The sequence below is a fragment of the Perca flavescens genome, chromosome 3, assembly GCF_004354835.1.
Source record: "Perca flavescens isolate YP-PL-M2 chromosome 3, PFLA_1.0, whole genome shotgun sequence".
Classification (NCBI taxonomy): Eukaryota; Metazoa; Chordata; class Actinopteri; order Perciformes; family Percidae; genus Perca; species Perca flavescens.
The window spans coordinates 12479973-12500543 of record NC_041333.1 but is presented as its reverse complement, the minus strand read 5'-3'; the positions used below and the strand labels follow the sequence as shown (position 1 = coordinate 12500543).

The 20571-nt window shown below is 40.4% G+C and overlaps 4 protein-coding genes across 7 annotated transcripts in view; 2 read left to right on the top strand and 2 right to left on the bottom strand.

The window, feature by feature from the left end:
* The window catches only part of esamb (endothelial cell adhesion molecule b), a 69864-nt gene extending 66718 nt beyond the window's left edge, over positions 1-3146 (top strand). The window contains exon 7 of the mRNA XM_028573321.1: positions 1810-3146. Within this exon, the coding sequence (XP_028429122.1) occupies positions 1810-2275 (466 nt within the window). The 3' untranslated portion in view covers positions 2276-3146. The remainder of the gene's footprint in view (positions 1-1809) is intronic.
* A 141-nt stretch (positions 3147-3287) lies between these two features.
* Positions 3288-10172, bottom strand: acad8 (acyl-CoA dehydrogenase family, member 8). The gene is made up of 11 exons (XM_028574422.1): positions 9712-10172; positions 8941-9041; positions 7988-8157; positions 6649-6758; positions 6385-6461; positions 6128-6265; positions 5859-5994; positions 4742-4839; positions 4461-4613; positions 4273-4375; positions 3288-4131 (listed from the first exon to the last, which is right to left on the bottom strand). The coding sequence occupies exons 1-11, from the start codon at positions 9827-9829 to the stop codon at positions 4073-4075; spliced, it is 1263 nt and encodes a 420-aa protein (XP_028430223.1). The 5' UTR covers positions 9830-10172; the 3' UTR covers positions 3288-4072.
* On the top strand, positions 7953-13470 carry thyn1 (thymocyte nuclear protein 1). 4 transcript variants are annotated; one of them, XM_028574424.1, is made up of 8 exons: positions 7953-8093; positions 11581-11639; positions 11736-11887; positions 11980-12048; positions 12206-12298; positions 12890-12985; positions 13066-13216; positions 13311-13470. In XM_028574424.1, exons 2-8 carry the CDS (start codon positions 11591-11593, stop codon positions 13355-13357), a joined length of 657 nt encoding a protein of 218 aa, XP_028430225.1. In that variant the 5' UTR covers positions 7953-8093; positions 11581-11590; the 3' UTR covers positions 13358-13470. The 4 variants fall into 4 exon arrangements, with proteins under 4 accessions (XP_028430225.1, XP_028430226.1, XP_028430224.1 ...); XM_028574425.1 differs by lacking the exon at positions 7953-8093 and adding an exon at positions 9005-9108; XM_028574423.1 differs by lacking the exon at positions 7953-8093 and adding an exon at positions 10174-10339 and having other exon boundaries at positions 13311-13466.
* An 856-nt stretch (positions 13471-14326) lies between these two features.
* The window catches only part of vps26b (VPS26, retromer complex component B), a 7691-nt gene continuing 1446 nt past the window's right edge, over positions 14327-20571 (bottom strand). The window contains exons 2-6 of the mRNA XM_028573203.1: positions 20376-20532; positions 20014-20178; positions 18175-18350; positions 17926-18068; positions 14327-15443 (exon numbers count right to left, since the gene is read on the bottom strand). Coding sequence (XP_028429004.1) covers positions 15306-15443; positions 17926-18068; positions 18175-18350; positions 20014-20178; positions 20376-20532 — 779 coding nt within the window. The 3' untranslated portion in view covers positions 14327-15305. The remainder of the gene's footprint in view (positions 15444-17925; positions 18069-18174; positions 18351-20013; positions 20179-20375; positions 20533-20571) is intronic.

The window sequence follows — 20571 nt, the reverse complement described above, 5'->3', positions numbered from 1 at the left end:
GGTCCATGATATACTGTCTATGGTCCAAATGAGTATGAGTATGAGAGGGAAACCTGTATTGGTACTAGTGTTTCCGCTGGTAACTCTCTGTTACTGCGACCGCCACGGTGAAAAACACATTAGAAGTTATTAAATGCAACTAACTTCAGTTGGTTAAGTAATAGCGTGTAAGACGGAGCCTGCTGGGTCATAGTTCATAAAAATGCAGCGCAGTGACGATACAGACATTTCATAGCCTACTCTAGACTGGTGTAACGCTGCTAATGAGTCAGCCGTCACTCTCTGAGTAGCCTAGCATACGCTTCAGTCCATCGCACTCCCTCGGTCTTTCGGTCGTTCTTTTTTTTCTAATTTTTTCTAAAGATTTCAGCCTTTATTTTGATAGGAAAGCTGAAGACATGAAAGGGGAGGGGGGGTGACATGTAAGGGCCGCAGGTCGGAGTCAAACCTCTATATTTACCAACTGAGCTATCCGGGCGTCCTCTTTCTCTTTTAATCAGTCTGTTATTGTTGTTGAAAGCTTATGAAGGAGTTTTCTCAGATATATAGCTCTCTCTCTCTCTCTTTTTTTTATATCTATCTATCTCAGGCGATTTATTACAGATCATTTACACGTGTTGCAGCTGTATATTTTCAAACTGGTAAAGGAAACCCTGTCTTTGCATTTAATTTTAATCACAATCTGTTTTAATAAAAGAGCTTGTGAAAAGTGGCTTTGACTTAAAACTGAACATTTAGCCCACTTTGTAAAAAAAAATACAAAGCTATATATCGTGTATCGCCATTCAGCGTTACGGCGATGCGAGGAAAAATTTGGGTGCGCCTAAATTTTGTTCTGGTGCACCTAAATAAAAAAAGTTAGGCGCACCAGTGCAACCAAGGCAAAAAGTTAGTGTGGAGCCCTGCAATACCATACTTGAATTACTGAATTCAGTGGTACTTTTCCTCAACATATTCTCAGAAGGAAAAACTTTGTTTATATAACTACAGCTATATACTGACAGCTACTAAACACATGATCATCTAAAAAAAACATTTGTTAAAGATTAAATGAACCAACAATTTACAAAGCTTTCTAATTAGTGAATTGATAATACATTTTGTTGACAGAACTTACTTTCAAACATTTATATAACAGGACCTTATAAGGCCTAGATATACTAGTTTTTCAACGATGCGTAGACAAGCAGCGTACATACCTGGAAGATTAAACGTATATCCACTAGAGGGCAGATCAGTGCCATATCGTCCCCGGCCGACGCCAGGAGATATTCCTTGGCTGCAGTGTGGAACAGCTGCTGACCTGCCTGTCAGATCATATGCTGAATTGCATCTTGCTGACGCGTAGCGTTCATTTCTGGAGACGTGCACAACCTACGCTCCAAAGGAACGCGGGGCAGCCATCTTACGTACACGAAGGAGTAGTTAAAAGCAACTATATCTGGGCCTTTATTTGTATTTATTGTGCTATCTATATTTTATTTTTTATTTTTCCAAAAGTTTCTCATTTTGTATTTGTGATAAATACTGTGAGTATTTTAAAATCTGCACTCAGAGTGCTTTTTGCCAGAACTCAATGAGTGCAGAACACTGAAGCTGAATGTGTGTTGTCCTGTTTTCTTTGTCATTTTTGATTTTAGTCATTTTCATTAATTATGAGTTTTTACTGACGCTCGCTGTGTGTGTGTGTGTGTGTGTGTGTGTGTGTGTGTGTGTGTGTGTGTGTGTGTGTGTGTGTGTGTGTGTGTGTCGGTGTGTGTGTGTGTGTCGGTGTGTGTCGGTGTGTGTGTGTGTCGGTGTGTGTCACAGGGAGGATGCTCAGGCACCAAAGCGAGTGTCATGGGCAAAGAGTAACACCGGCTCAGACATTGTATCCAAGAACGGCACGCTGTCCTCCATAGCCACCAGTCCTCGACCCCGAGACCCGCCAAACTACCACTACCCGTACTCCCCAACATCAACTTCAGACGCTGGCTCGGTGATCAATGCCTACCAGCTGCGACCTGGAGAAGCCAGTACGCTACAGGGACTTCCCGGTTACAACATCGGTGGCACCCCGTCACGCAAACACAAGCGACCTCCCAGCACAAACTGTGCCCCTCCGCAGCTTCTAAGGGGCTCTGTGGTCTCAATACCCAACAGGACTGAAGGGGCTCAGCCTCAGGTGCCGCCTCCACCCACTGTGTCCCCACAAATGAGCTCCTCCACTCTGACGCGCATGGGAGCTGTAGCTGTCATGGTGCCTGCTCAGAGCCAAGCCGGCTCCCTGGTGTAGGCCGGCAGAGGGACCGTGGTTACGGATGGAGAGAAAGTATGCCTTGCAATGGAAATCACCTTCTCCACGAAGACCTGAAAGCTTGGTCTCCCTTTGGCTCGTTCATTTCAGTTTCTTTTTTAAAAAGATTTTTATTTACACTCTTATAAAGAGATCTTCAAAATGGAATCCAATAGCGTTAGGATTTTTAGGCAGTATACAATGTAAGACCAAGGATTTCAAGAGTTGTTACCCTATTACAGTGTCTGGATACTGTAAACCATTAGAGGTTAAAGCTTTGCAGTTCTTTCAAAATATGTTTTGACTACATTTGTATTTATAACTAATTATTTATATATATAAAAAATTATGATTTAATTTGTAAAGCTGTTTAAGGACATTTTTCAGTCACTTGTCTCAGGCTAACTGCACTAGTTCAAAATCCAATTCAGGTATTCAACTTGATCTTTCTCACTTTCTTTTACCCACATTTACTTGTGTTCACGTAAAGGGTTGTTTTATTTAACCTGCTGTAACCACGTCGGTGTGGTTCCATGACACCAATGTCTGCTGAGAGAACTTTTCTGAGTATATTGCCTGTCATGGTAGTTGGAGTGTAACCAAAATAGTGAGTACATGTTGAAAGTTGGTGGTTTCTTAATATTTTGTTCAAAGGTGCTTGGTATAACTTGTATATCATACAATTACTGCAACCATCCATTAGTGGAGAAGATAATAGACCAACCTTCCAGCTGAAGGTCTTGTTGGTTTTTTTTTAAAGCTACTGAACTTTGGAAATAATGTGGCAGTGGAGTTTATAGTGAAAGGCTACATGTAGCACTTTTAAAGCAGTTTTGATTATTCATTTTTTTCAATAAAGTGTTGTGCAGTGTTTGGTTTTAGATTACTGATTTATTACTTCACCTATAAAACACTATTACTCATGAAAACATTTCATATAGAATGACAGTGTAAATTATAATTCCTATTTAAGCGCGCTTCAGGGTGCAAATAAAAAGGCTGAATTCTTTTATGAAAGCTGAGATTATTTTATTTAGATTTTGATCACACAGACATAATTTGCAATTTCAGTACACAACCCATTTACTTTGTGATCTGTGGCAGTACACTGCATGTAGGGTAACAATACAGTAACCTGAAATATAAATACAATCTAAAGTTTAGATGAAAAATCTAAACTTAGATTATTACCTCTGCTGGAGGTGATTTACTAATTACCAAAACTAAAAGGGCTTTTTAGCTGTGCTAGCCTCATAGTCAGGCCTCTACTTTAAGTATACTTATTTTAAGCTGTGCTTTGAGTCGAAAATGCAATATGCTAATATTTAGCATTTTAACATGCTATATTAGCATTTAGCTCAAAGTATAGCCTGAAATTCAGTCAACACTTTAAGTAGTAGTGTTGGACATGTGGAAAACCTGACCTGCAGGTGGCACTTAATAAAAAGTAAGCAGGCGATTGCCAACGTCATTTGGATTCATCCTCTTTAAACCACGAATGTACCAAATCTTTTTGGAAATCTGCACAGTTGTTACTCAGATTTCACTCTAGAGGCAAACTGATGACTCAGCATTGTCATCCCTACAGCCTTGCTGCCAGTGTAGCTAAAAATAAAAACAACCAATATTAAATAAAAACAAAATAACCATTTAATCCACCAAAAACCTTTGACGTTTTTAGAAAAGCTACGATGCGGAGGGCATTTCAGGAAACCAGTCACACAGTAACAACACGGAGATGAAGACCGTAACAATGTGGTCACTACTGAAGTCACTCAAAGATCCAGGGCAAAAGACTTATGATGACTCTGTCAGCAGATTTCGGGAAATGATCATCCTCATCACTTCATTTGTGCCTTTTGTAGACAAAACAAAAGGATAATAAATGAGTCACACAAACAAAGCCTAGCAGAACATCTGTCGTAAACATGAGAAACTTAATTATAATAAAATCTGATCAGGACATACGGAGTAAGGTCATTGTTATAAAAGCTCACCCTCTAGGATCTGATGTACTCTGATGTCTCGGACAAACTGCTGCACTGCGTAGTCTTTGAGGTAGCCGTACCCACCGTGCATCTGAAGAGCCTGGTTGCAGATCTGTTGAGTAGGTAACAATATAGAAAAGTAAGTGCAAAAGATTTTAGGGAGAAAATAAATATGCCTATTACTCAGTTTTACTCACATTAAAGCACTCATCTGTGGCAAAGAGTTTGGCCATGGAGCAGAGAGAAACCGCATCGGGCCGGTTCTCCTGCAGCGCCGTCGCGGCTTCACGCACCAGAAGGCGAGATGCAACCAACTTGGTGGCCATTTCTGCCAGTTTAAACTGAAGAAACTACACACGTGACGCAGACCGGACGAGAGAGGGAAGGATAAAATCAAGATTCCTTTTTTTTTTTTTTTTTTTTTTTTAAATCACTGATAAAATACATTGGAGCTTGCATCTTTGTATGAGCTACTTACCTGGTTGTTGGAGAGTGTCTCTCCAAACTGCTTGCGTACTAACAGATGATCCCTGGCTAGCTGTACACTGGCATGTGCCGCCCCAAGAGAACAGGATGCTGTTGGGAGGGTTATATAAAAACATGTTTGTCACCTTTTTTTTTTTTTTTAAATTGTGGACAGCAGGCAATGTTGAAACAGTAGGTCAGTCAGCACAGAGTTAGCAAACTGACTCTAATGTCAGTCACAGAGCAATTGATCTAAAAAGTTTGCTAACACTAGCTGCCATGAGCTACTGGTCATACCAGACCAAGTCAGGTTTGTTGTATTGAATTGAGCAAATATGGGTTTTACTTCTTATGAATGTTTTATTTCCTCTTGAAAAAGTTTAATGTCAGCCTCCAAAAAAAAACTTAATATTTAACCACCTACAGAAAATTTACAATTTGATTTAATCCTTTCCATTATCGAGATGATTGCAATCATTTTCTCTAGCTATGGGATTAACATATATCTATATATATAAATAAATAATCATTAAAAGGTCCAATGTATGAGAATTTCTCCCATCTAGCGTTGAGCTCATATATCGCAATCAACTCTCTTGCACCACGCAGTTCAAAGTACGTGTTACAGCTACGGTAGCCTTCACGCTTCAAAAAGCTGGTCTCTTGCTCTTTTCAATATCCTTTTTTCTTTTTCTGGGCGAAGAAGAAGAAGACTCCTGTTCCTGAAATTTGGATTTTGAATACGTGTGGTCCTCCATGTTTCCTTCTTCAAACTTGCCGGGGCCGGGAAGCTACGATACCCATTAGCAGCATTAGCAGCACCTGTGAGTTTATCATGTGACAGCGAAAATGTGAAAGGCGGGGCAGTATGTCCTGTATGTCCCTTACCGGCTAACGTATTATAAGATGGCGCATGAATATGGAGCGTCTACCCGAGTTTATGCGAACGCAAATGTTAAATTTCAAGCCAAAAGGAATACTTGGAATTGATGGTGGAGGTAAATATTCATGAAAAAGGACAAGTTTGTCAACGGGCAACACAGATTTTGATAATGAACTACTAAACACAATGGACCTTTAACTACTGTACAATAAATGGGTAACTACTTGGATAGTGGTTTTCTCCTCACCAATATTAATTCTGCCTCCATTCAGGCCTTTCATCGCTATGTTGAATCCTTGTCCTTCCTCACCAAGCCGGTTGGTCACTGGAACGGCACAGTCCTCAAATATCACCGCCCTGGTCGGCTGAGAGTTCCAACCCATCTGGAGAGCACGTTGAAAAACCAGATGAGTGACTGTGACTTACTTCTGCCATCTAGTGGTAAACTGCAAACACTAGCTACATAGTAAAAAAAAACCAAAACAATTCAACAATTTAATGCCAAAGAAACTATACCTTCTTTTCTTTTTTGCCAAAATTGAGGCCTGGGGTTCCTTTCTCTACCACCAAACAAGAGATGCCTTTTGGTCCTTTACCCCCCGTTCTGCACATCACAACATAGACGTCTGTGTCTCCTCCTCCGCTGATGAAGGCCTGAAAAGTGACAGACAAGACACGTTTCTGACTCACGGTGGTGGTGGTGGTGTTTTTTTTTTTGAGAAAGTATTCAGTTATATGAAACCACATGCGAGCATAAACAGGTTTGAAATTACCTTAGAACCGTTCAAGATGTAATGGTCACCTTTCAGCTGTGCAGTGGTCAGAAGTGAAGCAGCATCACTGCCGCTGCCTAGAATCAAAGGCCCTAGGTTTACTGGGTTGTAGTGCACGCATGCAAAAAGCACCATATGATATAGATGAGATGCATAACTTACAAACTATGAATATATTACACAGAAAAAAAGAATCTTGGAAGATTTCTAGAATTTTTTTTTTTTTTACTGTCCTTATTTTTTCGTTTCTATATAAAGACTGACCTGGTTCAGTGAGACAATAGGAAGCAAACTTTTCCATCGAACAGAGTTCGGGACAGAACTTCTCCCTCTGCTCAGTATTGCCAAAGGTGTCGATCATCCAGGCACACATGCTGCAGAAAAAAGGAGCATACTGCGGATTTGCAGGCAAATACATAGAAGATATATGGCGTAGATAGCATTACAGGGGTCACAGTGTAATTCATCTACCTACTTATTTTCACAAGATCAAAAAGGAAAGTACCAAATACATCTGGGAAAAAAAGTCTAATTGATTTTTGGTTTAAGATTATTTGACAGAAATGATGTTTCAGTACTGATGAAATACATCATTGCATTGCATCACTGTTTTCTATTATAAATGCGGTTTGAGCTTATTGAAGATGTAACTATAGCATTAGTATTCTGTCAGCTTCATATATTAATCTGTACATAATAAGGGTGTGACGAGATCTCGTTTTACGAGATCTCGCGAAATTAAAACGTGACGAGATTTCTCCTCAAGGTGAAAAGTTGTCTCGTGAGGCGATGTGATCGCCTATTACTATTGAAGATCCCCCTGCCACTTTTAAATCATTTGTGTGGCAACATTTTGGTTTTCCTGCGGAAATAATAAACAGCGAAAGAGTGACAGACAAGACGAACGCAATATGTAAACATTGTAAGAAAAAAATGCTGTATACCGCGGCCAACACGAGCACTATGCAAAAACACTTACAGCACCACCACAGCTCTCTACTAACTACTGCACCCACGACGAAAATATTAAAAGGGCAAACAACTCTAAAAGCCTTTGCATCTCTGCCACCGGTAAGTGCAAGAGCCACGGCAATAACGAGGGACATAGGCGTTTTCATTGCAGCTGATATGAGGCCATTTTCTGTGGTGGAAAATGTCGGATTTTGGCGACTCCTCCACACACTGAAAACGAGGTACGTCATCCCATCACGCGCGCATTTAACTCGCACTGTAGTCCCAAACCTCTACAAAGAAGCCAAGGTCAGTTGAATAAAAAAACTATTTTCCATTCATATATTTCATCATTGAGGATTTCTTTAAATTTTTTAAAAAAATATCGTCTCGTCTCGTTCTCGTGAACCCAATCTCGTGATGTGTCTCGTCTCGTGGAGTAAGCGTCTCGTCACACCCCTAGTACATAACTCTTATAGTCACATAACTTGAAATCGATCTGACAGATATATTGTTATTTTGGGCTATACACAACCAGGTTCAAATCCATCTCTTGTTAGAAACAACCAAATAAATAATCCTTTCATCTTCATTTCATCTTAATATTTTAACTGCAGGTACATGCCATTATTGCCATGTGAGGGGTTCCTACTTGTGGATACTGATGTAAGCGGTGGTGCTGACACATCCTGTGGACAAGGCCTCGAAGATGACGGACGTGTCCAGCCGAGAAAGACCCGACCCTCCGACATCCGGCTGTACGTAGATCCCACCAAACCCCAGCTGGGCTGCCTTTTGCATGGTCTCTACTGGAAAAAATTCCTGGGGGAAAAGTAAACCTTAAATTATAATATTAAACTATAACTAAGCACAATGCACAAAGAAAAATCTAATATATCATATTTATGACTGTAAAAGAAAAGCTGCTAAGACATACAGGTACTATAGTTAGGGATAATGAAGATGCAGAAATGCTTCCTATCAACTTAGAGCTGGGCGCTACGAAGAAAAAAAAAAAAAAAAAAATCAAATAAAGATATTTTTGACCAAATACATCAATGTCGATAGTGCGTCGATATTGTAGTCGACTATTTGTGCTTTCACAGAATATTTACGCAATGAGATTTTTGATAAATAATCATCAGTATGTGATATACTATGTGATATAATGTGGATATAATGATTAAGTGGGTAAAGGCAAATAACAGAACAGTTACAACAGTCTGGTAAATTCCGAAAATGACATCACTTTACCGTAATGCAGCCTTTTAAAACCAGGAAAAGACATCACTTATGTCACATTACGACATCCAAAATGTAAGACGATATCTAATCTCATATATCGATGTCGATATAATATCGATATATATTGCCCAGCCCCAAATCAAGACAATCATTTCAAAACTACAAAAATGATAGCTTAGTTTCAGGATGTGGGATTTTTGTCGTCTCCATATGGAAAACTGGATCTTCTGCAGCTGCCCACTCAGGGACACTTCACTAGGAATGACTCTTGCATTTGCAGAGGTTATCCAGATTATGCAGCCTAAATCTGCTGCCTTGACATAGTCTAACTAATATACTATATGCCTTGCTCCAACATACCTTCTGGTCCCACTCTGCCATGTGTGGAGCCATTTCATTGGCTGCAAAATCAAAGGCCACTTTTTGAAACTCTCTCTGTTCATCTGTGAGTCCATGAGCAGCTGTCGACAAAGAGCAGAGAACATACAGTATGTGGAGAAAATAATCTACAATCTTGCACGGAAACAGGTGTAGTATGTGCATGGTTGCTTTTAAAAATATCCTAAAAGGTTACAGATGTCTCTAACTTTATTTGCCAACACTTGTGAGTGATTTGGATGAGCGAGAAATACTTGTCTTATTCAACAAGAGCTGTTACAGTGGGACGCAAACAGATGCTGAAACTAACTATTAACTAACTGAAAAACTTAACTAGAGCATATGAAAAGTATAGCATGGCAAAGAGGGAGGAAAGCCTCGAGTCCAGACAATAAATCATTTACATATTAAACAATTCAAGTCAGGATTGCTAAAATTCCCTGACACATCATACAACCTTGGAAAACTACACACACGATATGACCCCAGGAAGAGTATATCCTCAGAAAATCAGGTGTAAAACTAACCAACAGTACTAGCACATTCATATCAAACCCTGAATGGGCTGTGCGTGACTTTATCTTGTTTTATTCAGAGTCAAAAGACTGCCCGACCGGCTGTTAGACTGAATACCAACACCGGTCTGTTAGCTAACTTGTTCAGTTATGGTCACCCACCGGTGTCACACTTTCTTTCATAACACGCATCTGTTTTAAACTACGAGGCACGCAATTCTCGTTTTCTGGGACTTACGGTCGACACAAGAAGCTATTCCTCGTCTCTGTGGGCTTCTGTTTAAAAAGAAACGATGGTTCCTGCAGATGCTGGAGCCTACTCTAGCAATTCTTCCCAGAGGTCTGACAGTCGCCATGTTTACCCCCAGGGTCTTATGTCACTGCTGCTGCTGCTGCTTCTTCTTGGGTTTTAACAGCGGTTGGCAATCAGCGTATTCGGTGCATTACCGCGACCTTCTGCTTCGGAGTGTAACGTTAGCGTTTAGAAAAGACGTTTACGGAGCCCCTGGGTCAGTCGAAAAAAAAGAGCCATGCTTCAATCTGTGGCTTTAGACTGTTGAAATAAGATCCGTGGGGACAGTTTGTTTTAAACCGTGCCCTCGTTTTTATAAAATGTGCTAACGGTGCGCTCCTGTAGTTTAGTGATGTAGTGTAGCTTGTCAAATTCTGATTTCGAGTTGTTGCCCCTTGTGGCCAACGGAGAAATAACTGTTACAACACAAACGGGAGTAGCTGTCAATTAAATCAAGTGCACCAATAAGTTTGTTAACGTCACGTGTTGTTGATGTTTTTTCCCGCGGGCTTAGTTAGATGGCTGACCACTTTGGAACTCTTCTAATACGTCCATGTTTTGGAGCACTTCTTAGGTATGATTTGTCAGTGTTTAAGGAGGCTATCTACTGACCCAGAGCTGCATTGTAATCTGTATTCCTTTAAAACAGTGAAGGCACTTTGATTTACGTGTGGCTCAGGTTTGTGTATCGTTAGAGTTGTTAAAGCTAGCTAGCTAGTAGCTGTTCTGCCATCCATGTCTTATATATATATCTATGTCCATGTCTAAGATTAATGATGCTGATGACGAGTACACACCTGCTCCTCCTAACTTCAAGTGAACCTCGGGATTGTTGAACTTATCGTTTAAGTAAACGTTAGAGTTGTTTTATCAACGAGGTTTTGGCTAATTCTATCAAATCAAATGCTTGCATTTAACCTGCACGTTTTTGCACTGTATTGAGAATGTCTACTAAAAAAAACAAGGCGTAACTGTTTGGAAGCTAACGTAGATCCAGACACGCTTAAGCAGCCGACGTCACTGTCAAATCAACACTGTAACGTTAATCCGTTTAACATTGCTCGCCTCACTTATGTAACGTTACATAAAACTGAATGTATATTATAAAAGAATATATAAATTGCGAAATTGTTAATGGATAACAGTAAAACAATATCTGATGAATTAAAGTACGTCAATGCATTGATACTATATATATATATATATATATATAATACACCTATGGTAAAGGGACAGCTACCACGGTATGAATAATATGAATGGGAGACAACTTGACATCATCAAGGAATCAGAATCAGCTTTATTGGCCAAGTTTGGGTAAACAATCAAGGAATTTGACTACGGTTAATCTTTGCTCTCAAAGTACAACACTCACTTAACATATAAAAAGTAGGGCTGTGCTCGATTGAAGAAATTCTTAGTCGACTAACACTCATTCAATTGTATCGACTAATCGATTAGTTGATTTAATCGACAGATCTGTAAATCTGAGTTTCTGCGCAAAGAGTCACGCAAAAGCACCACTTTAATTCTTGTGTTTAGCAGAGATGTGCTCGTACGTTTCTTGGAAAGAAGTCATTCAGCATGAAAAAAGCATCAAACATGACTAATGGACTAAAGAAATCTCAGTTGACTAAGACCAAAACGACCGATTAGTCGACTAATTGACTAAGAGGGAGCAGCCATAATAAAAAGTAAAAACAGAAAGGACAGTAAGAAATATAAAAAAAAAATACTGTTAAGTATGCAGTATAACAATACAATGTATGTCGTCCTATCACCCTGTTATGGACGATACTTGATACTTCTTTACAGACCGTGAGAGATGCCACCAAAGACGAGGGCCGGAGCGAGTAAAAGAGCAGCAAACTCAGGTAAGCAAATGAAGTCGCAGAGTAAAACTTCTTGTCTCCTCTGGTATGTTATTTTCTAATGAGTGACAATTATTGCTGCCGCAACAACCGGCGAAGATGATGATGGTGAAAAGGTTGGCAGTAAGAGGAAAGCTGCAGCTTCTGTTGAGTCCGGGAAAAGCGAGGAGCGCTCCGAACCGCCACAGTACTGCCGCTGGCTGATGAAGTCTGAGCCCGAGAGCCGCTTTGAAAATGGGATCGACGTGAAGGTACGGAGCCTCGTATGCACCGTCTGTTGTTCTTGCAAAACAACGGGAGTGGGCTGCACTTGTCTGACGCGTCATCTGGTTTCATTCTGCAGTTCGGGATCGAGGATCTGAAGGCGTTGCCTGATCAGACTGGCTGCTGGGACGGCGTCCGCAATTATCAGGTAGAGCCACAAAAGTGACTCCTGATGTGAATAGATGTTTACCTGAAATAAGGCACCGCTCTGAAAAGGCTTTTTCGACATTTTAGTCTCACTGGCAAATTCTTTACTCTTTCTTCTCTCTTTGGGAATGTTCCTCTGAACTATCCATCATCTGCAGGCGCGCAATTTTATGAGGCAGATGAAAAACGAGCAGTTGGCTTTCTTTTACCACAGCAACTGCAAGGAACCTGGGATAGCCGGAGTCATGAAAGTAAGTCTCGCTCTTTCCCCTGCTGATTATATTCTAAAGATTTAAAGTGCTCATATTATGCTTTTTGGCTTTTTCCCTTTCCTTTATTGTGTTATATATCTTTTTTTGTGCACGTTATAGGTTTACAAAGTGAAAAAGCCCAAAGTCCACCCCAAAGGGAGTTACCATCTCCAACCGAAAACACTGTTCACAAACTGCTCCAAACAGGAGAATGTGACGAACGTGCATCACTTTGTAACACACGTTCTAATGCTCGCCTAGCTGCTAGCGTGGCACGCCCTCATACTCTGCTTCTTAATGGCTAGTAGTCCTTACCTAGCTACTGTGCATGTGCAAATCCCAACAAAGATGGTACAGAAGTGTGATGCCTCACTCTGTAGCTAAAACAGAGAGCTCAACACACAGGGTGAAAAGAGGAGCTGCAGCAATGTGCAGTACAACAAAATATGGTGTTTTTTTGAAAATGAACCATGTAAACCTATTCTGATATAACCTCTGAATACAGTTATGAACCTGAAAATGAGCATAATACGAGCACTTTAAACAAAGCTACAGACAGGCATGACATACAGCTGTAATTCTTTTTTCTAGATTGTGAAGGAAGCTTATGTGGATCACACTCAGTTTGACAAGAAAGATGTCCATTTTGATGCCAACAGTAAACCAGACAACCCCAAATGGAGCATGGTAAACTCATTCAGGCATTCAAAGTACAATTGCTGATAATAATCAAGCAGTAGGGTTGATTTTGTCTTCTTTTCCCTCAGGTAGATGTCCAGTATCAAAGAATGCTGAAGCGTTTTCTTCCTCTGTCTGAGCTGAAAAAGTACCACCTGCAGCACCGAGCCAAAGGAGGGCCTCTGAAGGACATGGCGCTTTTTACAAGAGCCAGGCTCTCCGTGCAACCCCTGACCACCGGTAAGTGAAGACATTCTCACTGTGAGTCTTTTTTTTTAGTGCAGGTTCTAGTGCCGGGCTGGGTATGAACCCTCGTTCTGCTTTATCTCTGCAGAGGAGTTTGACTTTGTCCTGAGTTTGGAGGATGAGGAGCCTCTGTGAGGGTTTGGACCAGATGATGCTTTGTGACACCGTGGAATCATGAAGCAGTGACCTCGTTCACAGCACCGTTCATAAATATGATTAAATGTATTTTTGTAAAATAATGGCTCACATCCTGTTTTTACCTATACCTCTGAACGATACAGAGCGTGCTTGCTTTTGTTGGACACCTTCAGCCACAGCTTACAAAATCTTGGGCGTTGCAGGGTCTGGATACAAATCAGCAGCAGCATATAAACTAACTATATATCTATCTATCTATCTATCTATCTATCTATCTATCTATCTCAGTGGAACAGAGGTATATAGATAGAGATCATCATGTGGCAAGTTTTCTTCATCACTATCATCTCTAAATACAAATGAATGTGGGGTTTCCATTGCTTTCACCTCCATTACTTTCTGAAAAACAGTAAGAACGCAGTTTTACTATTGTAATAAGTGTTTTTCACTTTTTTATGGATGTGTATATAACCTCAGACGTCTTACCTGGACATATTGGTATCTTTGCTCTTTTACCTGTTTCTCTCAAACTGTACGGTGCATCATTTTCATTCTTCTTTAGTGTTTGTATACAAAGAAGGCTTTCTGACCTTCCTCTGTATAAATACCGTATATGTTCACTAACTAGTCTAAAACAAGACACCTGCTTAGGCTTTAAGCTACAATTCCAATCAGCAGTGTTTGATAGGCACCAGACTGAAATCTATTCTGTTTTGAATGTGTGGTTAACAGTTTTGACAGCAGTGTGTTAGCATTTGAACAAAGTGCTGTAAATCTGCCGTGGTGTGCACGTTGTGGTTAAAGTCATGGGATAGGTGTGTGTTCAAGTGATGAAAAACGAACTAGTTTGTTCCACATGAACTGGGCCCACTGTCGTTTAGCAATCAGAAAAAAAACTAATATTGTCCACCCAGTCTTTTCAGGTTCATCATGTCTGTCACAAACACTCAAAGTCCGAGCTTTTTTTTTACCCATTTGGCATTCATTTATTTGACTTTCGGGGACAAGGAATAATTAATTAGCATTTTGCAAAAGATAGATAGTTCTAATGTAACTTTTTCTCTGGTTAAAAGACTAAAATTATGTTATAGAGGCAGGAGGATTTCACTTGCTCAATACACATAGGCACAACTTCCAAGTCTCTAATGAAGAGGACACAGAGGACTTCATACTATCAGACCTTAATACAGACACCCTTTCCTAACACCACTGGAACGCCAAGGCAAAGCATGAAAGATCATTTAGTGGCACCGTGTACTGTATAATCAATGTACACAAGTTGGAACAGGACAAAAGGTTTTAGCTGGTCTTATTTACAGATCAAAACATAACCAATGTGTGGGATAATATTTCAACCCTCTCACTCAAAAAGGAAAGTTTCTGCTTCCATTCATTTTTTTTTTGTGTGCATACACACACAAAACAAAGACAAAAAAAAATGTTTTCAGCAAGATAAAGCGGTGCAAAGTTATCTCAGACTTCTTGACCTTATAACAGTGAGGAATGCATTCGTTAAAGGTGGAATGTTGGAGATGCATTTATGAAAATTCTTGTCATCAATTCAGATGCGTTAAGAGATTAGAAATTAATTTATCCCAAAACGGCATTAACAGAAGGCTTAAAAATGTTAAGAGAATCACATGAGAGGTTTTAACACAGTGGACATCGCGACAGGTGATTAGTTTGATTCCCATAAAGAAAAGAAAACTGCATTAATGAGGACCAGACCAGCAGCCTGAAGCCACTATGAATGCCTCATGCACACGGTTCCATTGTCCACATACTGTTATGTATTACTGTATGTCGGTCTCCCTTCTTGATCCCTTCACCAGTAGCGGCTACAAATAAAACAGCTGCTTCACCAGATGTTGTACAGTCGACGGGCACCTCCGACGCAGACGATGAGGAGTCTTGTGAGAGGAGACGGGAGGGCTGCGGCCCTCCTCTACCCGCTCTCCTCCCTTGCGGCCTGTTCCAAAGCGCTCTCTGAAGCGGCTGAGCCCTCGAACCTCTGCGAGGCGATGGCTGCCTGATGGGACATGCTCTTCCTCACCACGTCGCCTTTCCTCCACAGCGTGATTTCCTGGAAAAGGAAGGGGTGGAGAAAAGAGGTTTTTAGACTCCATGTGCTTTATTTATTTAATGTACTGATAGGGCTGGGCAATATATCGATATTGTGATATGAGACCAGATATCGCCTTCGATTTTGGATATCGTAATATGACATAAGTGTTGTCTTTTACTGGTTTTAAAGGCTGCATTACAGTACAGTGATGTACTTTTCTGAACATGTGAACATGAAGAACCAGACTCTGTGCGTGTGCGTGTGTGTGTGTGTGTGGTGACTCCTTATCCGTGAACGCTAAAGACCGTGTTAGTAATTCTAGTGTTGCTCCTGTCAACGATCTCACAAAAGAAATCATAAGTAACGTTTGTAAATCAGCTGCAAAATGCTCTCCTTTGCGGATACCAAGGAACTCATACATTGTTACGAGAGGTCTTTCAGGAAGTTTGTGGTTAGTTTTGAGAAGGGTCAGAACTGATGTGACACATGACACATGAGAGGGTGTGTTTGTGTGACGCTACAGGCCACACGTTGAAAGAAAGCCATTGTTTGAAAGGCCGCTTTGTTTTTCCCATAACAACATTTTCTAAATGCACCTGAGCTACAACACGGAGAGTGGGCTCACACAGTCCAGACGAAGGATGCTGGAAAGCGGACCCCGGAGCTGAGGTCGCCCCTGACAACGTGGTCACAGAAGCCCAAAACCATCTTTTGACACCGAACAGCGGCTGGGTGAGTCAGTTTAACACAGCACAACCCTTCTTAGGTAGGAAGGTATAAACTCACCAGGCCAGCGCAGGTATCATTCTCACGTTAGATGTAAACACGCAGGGAGAGGAGACAATACATTTAATGTTAGCAGCTAGGTTAGCCTTTAGTGGCTGTGTAAAAAGAAAGAAAACATGAAGACCATTACTTGCTCCCAGAGTCAAAACGACATCTTCAAATTGCTCGTTTCCTCCAACCATGAGTCCAAAAACCAAAGGTATTTAATTTTCAAAAGATACAGAAACAAAAGCAGCATAAACCAGCGAATGTTTTATTAACTACTGCCTGACAAATGACTTCAGCAATTAATGGATTGTCAAAATTGTTGTTGATACGTTTTCTGCCAATCGATTAAAGGGATACACCACCGTTTGCTGGAATAGGGCTTATCACGGTCTCCCCTAGCTGTAGATAGGTGGGCCAACATATTTTTTTGTGCATGCATTGTTTTAGTCAAGTGCAACACCGGCAGCACCGCCGCTAGTTAGCTTAGCGTAGTGAATGGAATCCTATGTTGCCGGTTAGCATGTTGTGAGTAAAAGTGAGCCAACAAAAGACAAAAAAACAAACTAATTACTTGCACTGAGACAAAAAAATGTGTTGGCCCACCTATCTACAGCCAGGGTAGACCGTGATAAGCCCTATTTCAACAAACGGTGGCGTATTCCTTTAATCAACTAATTGCTTCAGAACTAGTACTGTTTTTGCAGTTGTTAGTATAAAAAGAGTCAACACTTTCATACCATTTTACGCTGAAAGAACATGACACAGTATGTTTCCCCCGACAGACATGAACTGAACTTCAACTGTTGAATGCCACTGCCAATTAAACTTAAAGCTGAATGCGTTTCCAAAGATGTTATGCCTATTTTCTGTTATCTCGGTAGCTCCGATTCCACCGTAAATGTATTTCACTGCTTTACATTTACAGGCCAATATCCAAACGACATACTCAAAACTGCTTGTAGTGTAGAATAGGACACAGCTAGCATGTGGGCAACAATGTTTCTGTATTACATGTTCCTATCTTATTCCATCCAAACCACTCATGAAACCCAGCCAGGGGTGTTATACATGGCCAAGTAATCCGGTTTCTGCAGCAGAAATGTAACTATATTATAGCGTTAGGTAGCCTGACGTCGTCATGCTCAGATTCTAGTCTGAATATGAGTCTGATACTGCTCCATTGGGCTGTGATTATGGGGCGTGTTTCAACTGAACCAGGAAAAAAAATGCCTCTGCACTCAATTGGATAGACCTACAACCAATCAGAGCCACGGAGTACGTGGCGTATGCTGAGCGTATGTTAAACTTTTGCCGAATCCCGTAGGAAGGGCGGCAAAAACATCTTCCCGATCGACAAATGCCTTGATCACGGTTCTCTGTTCCTCTTTTAAAATGAATGTGCCGTTGATATTTTCTATAACAGACGCGATGGTGGAATCTACACGTCTCAGTTCTCCAGCGGCAGCCACCTTTGTTGTTAAACAAATTCAACCCATTACGTCACTGTTGATCATCTGTCCATCATCGTATAACGCCCGCCCTGACAATTTGATTGGTCCAAACAGCTCTGGTTCGAGCATAGTTGCTCCACAACAGATCAAGTCCAGATCGAATTTTCCGACCTCAAATGTTGAGGGCGGGGCTAAGTTCGGCTGGCATCCAGGTTAAGCGTTAGCTAAGGAGGACCAGATATTACATTGACATTGATCTTCTATCAGTAGCCTACCTGCTGTTTGAAGTAGCGTCTCTCCTCCTCGTCGATCAGCACCAGGTTCAGGTAGTAGCGCACAGAGAACTTCTTGTTGATGTCTCGCATGGTGGGAGTCAGATCATAACCAGCAAGAAATAACCGGATGGGAATGGACTCTCCTGAATTATAATATACATTGAGACAGGTTGGGCAATAGAAATCTTGACTGAGTGGGGAGATGTTTCATGGTTAAAATAACTGAAATGATGAATAAGCGTTGTTTACCCCTGACTGGAGCGCCGTCCATGATCTCGTACTTGGCGATGGTGTCGTTTTCGTGGTATACACTTGGGCCAGTGCCCGTCGTCTCACGTTTGATGATGTCAATCTCCATGTGCTTAATCTTAATCCTCACCAGCAGGAAATAGATTTTTCCCACGATGACATCTTTCAGATGGTACCTGTCGGAGGACAGATATAGACATGAGCACTGGACAGCATGACATAAACTCCATTACAGCTTAAATTAATTTGTCCATTAATCAAATCGACAGACAATTGTAATTTAAGCGAAAATGGCACACAAAAAAGCTAGGGCTGCACAATTAATCGCAATTTCATCGAAATCGCAATATGAACTAGTGCAATATCCAAATCGCACAGGGGCACAATATTTGTTAAACCATTCTTAATTAAGTATTGTGGTGCTGCAGAGCCCCGGCCTAAAAATTGTATCCTACAGACTAAAGAAAAAATTATCTTTTGTTACAGATCCTTGCAAAAATCACCAAAATGATCATTCCCTCCAATATCGTGCATCATATGGCAATCGCAATATCAGTCAAAATAATCGCAAATAGATATTTTCCTCATATCGTGCAGACCTACTTTCAGCTTCTTAAATGTATTTGCTGGTTACTTTTCCTTCTGTAATAGTAGACTGAATATATTTGGGGTTTGGACTGTTGGTCAGACAAAACTGGGCTCTGGGAACTTGCAATTTGCTGACATTTTATAGACAAAGTGATTAGTTAATCAATGATTAAAAAAAAGTTAGTAGCAGCCCTAAATTCCATGGCTGATGCTGAGTGGGAGTCTCTCTGCAGTATGTGCTTGACTTACAATAGAACTACTATTCAACACTCTTAGACTAACGTTCGTATTTCCAAAAGTCATTTAGGGATGCTGTATTTATTTTGATTTATTTGCTGGATATGGTGCTTCATTAACTGTAACTGAATGTGTTACCATTTTAAACTTTGGATTTATGGATGTTGTCTTCAAAAGACACTTTGTAAATTCAGTTTTGAAAAGTGCCATAAAAATCGTGTTTATTACTTGGGTAAATGAAATGATATTGTTGTCATGTGTTCTGGCCAATTCAACAGTCAGTTAATCTATTAATCAAGAACAATTTTGATAGTGGATTCATTTTTAAAATAATTCATCAAGGGAAAAAAAAGAAAAAAAGATTCTCTGGTTCCAGCTTCTGAAATGTGATGCTTTTCTCTGTTTTATATCATTGTAATCATATGATTAGCTTTGTGTTTTTGGGCTGCCCATGCAAAACACGCAGACTAGAGACCTTAAGATGTGAAATTGGGATTAGGGCTGCACGATATGAGGAAAATATGCCATATGCGATAACGTTGTTGAATATCACGATAACGATATTACTTGCGATATATAAACAGATATTAAAGTGTACTGACTTTCTGTTGCTTTCGGTATTCTTCTAAAATACAACACATTGCTTGTTGAATTTAAAACAAATGAAAGGAAATCATTTCTAACATTCTTTTATTGAAGAAATTGAAGATTGAATTGAACATAAAAGGCACTAGTTAAAAATTTTAATTTGCAGGTTTTTTACTGATATTTTCTTTCAACTAACACAAAAAATCTAAAAAGTCTATCGTGATATGTTGCAGCCTTTTGTGATATGTATATTGCGCCAGTTGATATTGACGATTAAAAAACCCCGATATAGTGCAGCCCTAATTGGGATGGACATTTTTTTCTTTTTCACTATTTTCTGATATTATATAGATAAAACAGGTGAATCATTGACAAAAAATAATTAATACAAAAATGATTGGTTTGTTGCAGCCCTAAAAGTCTTACTTGGATTTGTTGTACTCAAACTCAATGTGGAGACAATCCTCGATTCCAACTTCCATTTTAATGGAGGAGTTGAGTTCGGGGTAAGTGCTCAAGGTGTGGACCACAATGTCCATCTCTTTACTGATGTCATTAAGTCTTCGGACCACCGTGGCCCGAAGGAAATATCTGCAAAAGGGATCAAACAGAGAATGACAACACTACTGTTTCCACAGCTAACCCATAAAACATATACTGGAAGGTAAACTTAGGCAACATCAAGCGTTAATATGCTCAGTTTAAATGTCAAAAGGGTTAAAGAGGGACACTTTCAGTCACCCATTTCGCTGCGGGGAAAGCAGAGTGAATGGGTCAATCAAACTTACCTTAGCTTGACGTTCTGGCCTGTGTAGGACTCGTATGGCTTTTCAACATGAGTGAACTCAAAGTCGAGGGTCTGCGACTGAGTTATTTCACCCGGTCTCGCAAGATCTTTCACCAGGGAAACAAACTCGTGATGGTTTCCTCTGTCGTAATACAACTCTAGAAAAGAAAAGCAAAATAAGAGACGTCCAATGTAGG

Bases quoted from the DNA above. Each gene is read 5' to 3' on its own strand.
- acad8 (XM_028574422.1), bottom strand. From the start codon at position 9,829: ATGGCGACTGTCAGACCTCTGGGAAGAATTGCTAGAGTAGGCTCCAGC. The intron at 6,759-7,987 runs GTAGGAACCCCT...TTTTTTCTGCAG, and splicing joins GCTTACATCAGTATCCACAA to CATGTGTGCCTGGATGATCG. The intron at 5,995-6,127 runs GTATAGTTTCTT...CGTGCTCTCCAG, and splicing joins TTGGCAAAAAAGAAAAGAAG to ATGGGTTGGAACTCTCAGCC.
- thyn1 (XM_028574424.1), top strand. From the start codon at position 11,591: ATGCCACCAAAGACGAGGGCCGGAGCGAGTAAAAGAGCAGCAAACTCA. The intron at 11,640-11,735 runs GTAAGCAAATGA...CAACCGGCGAAG, and splicing joins TAAAAGAGCAGCAAACTCAG to ATGATGATGGTGAAAAGGTT. The intron at 12,299-12,889 runs GTAAGTCTCGCT...TCTTTTTTCTAG, and splicing joins GGATAGCCGGAGTCATGAAA to ATTGTGAAGGAAGCTTATGT.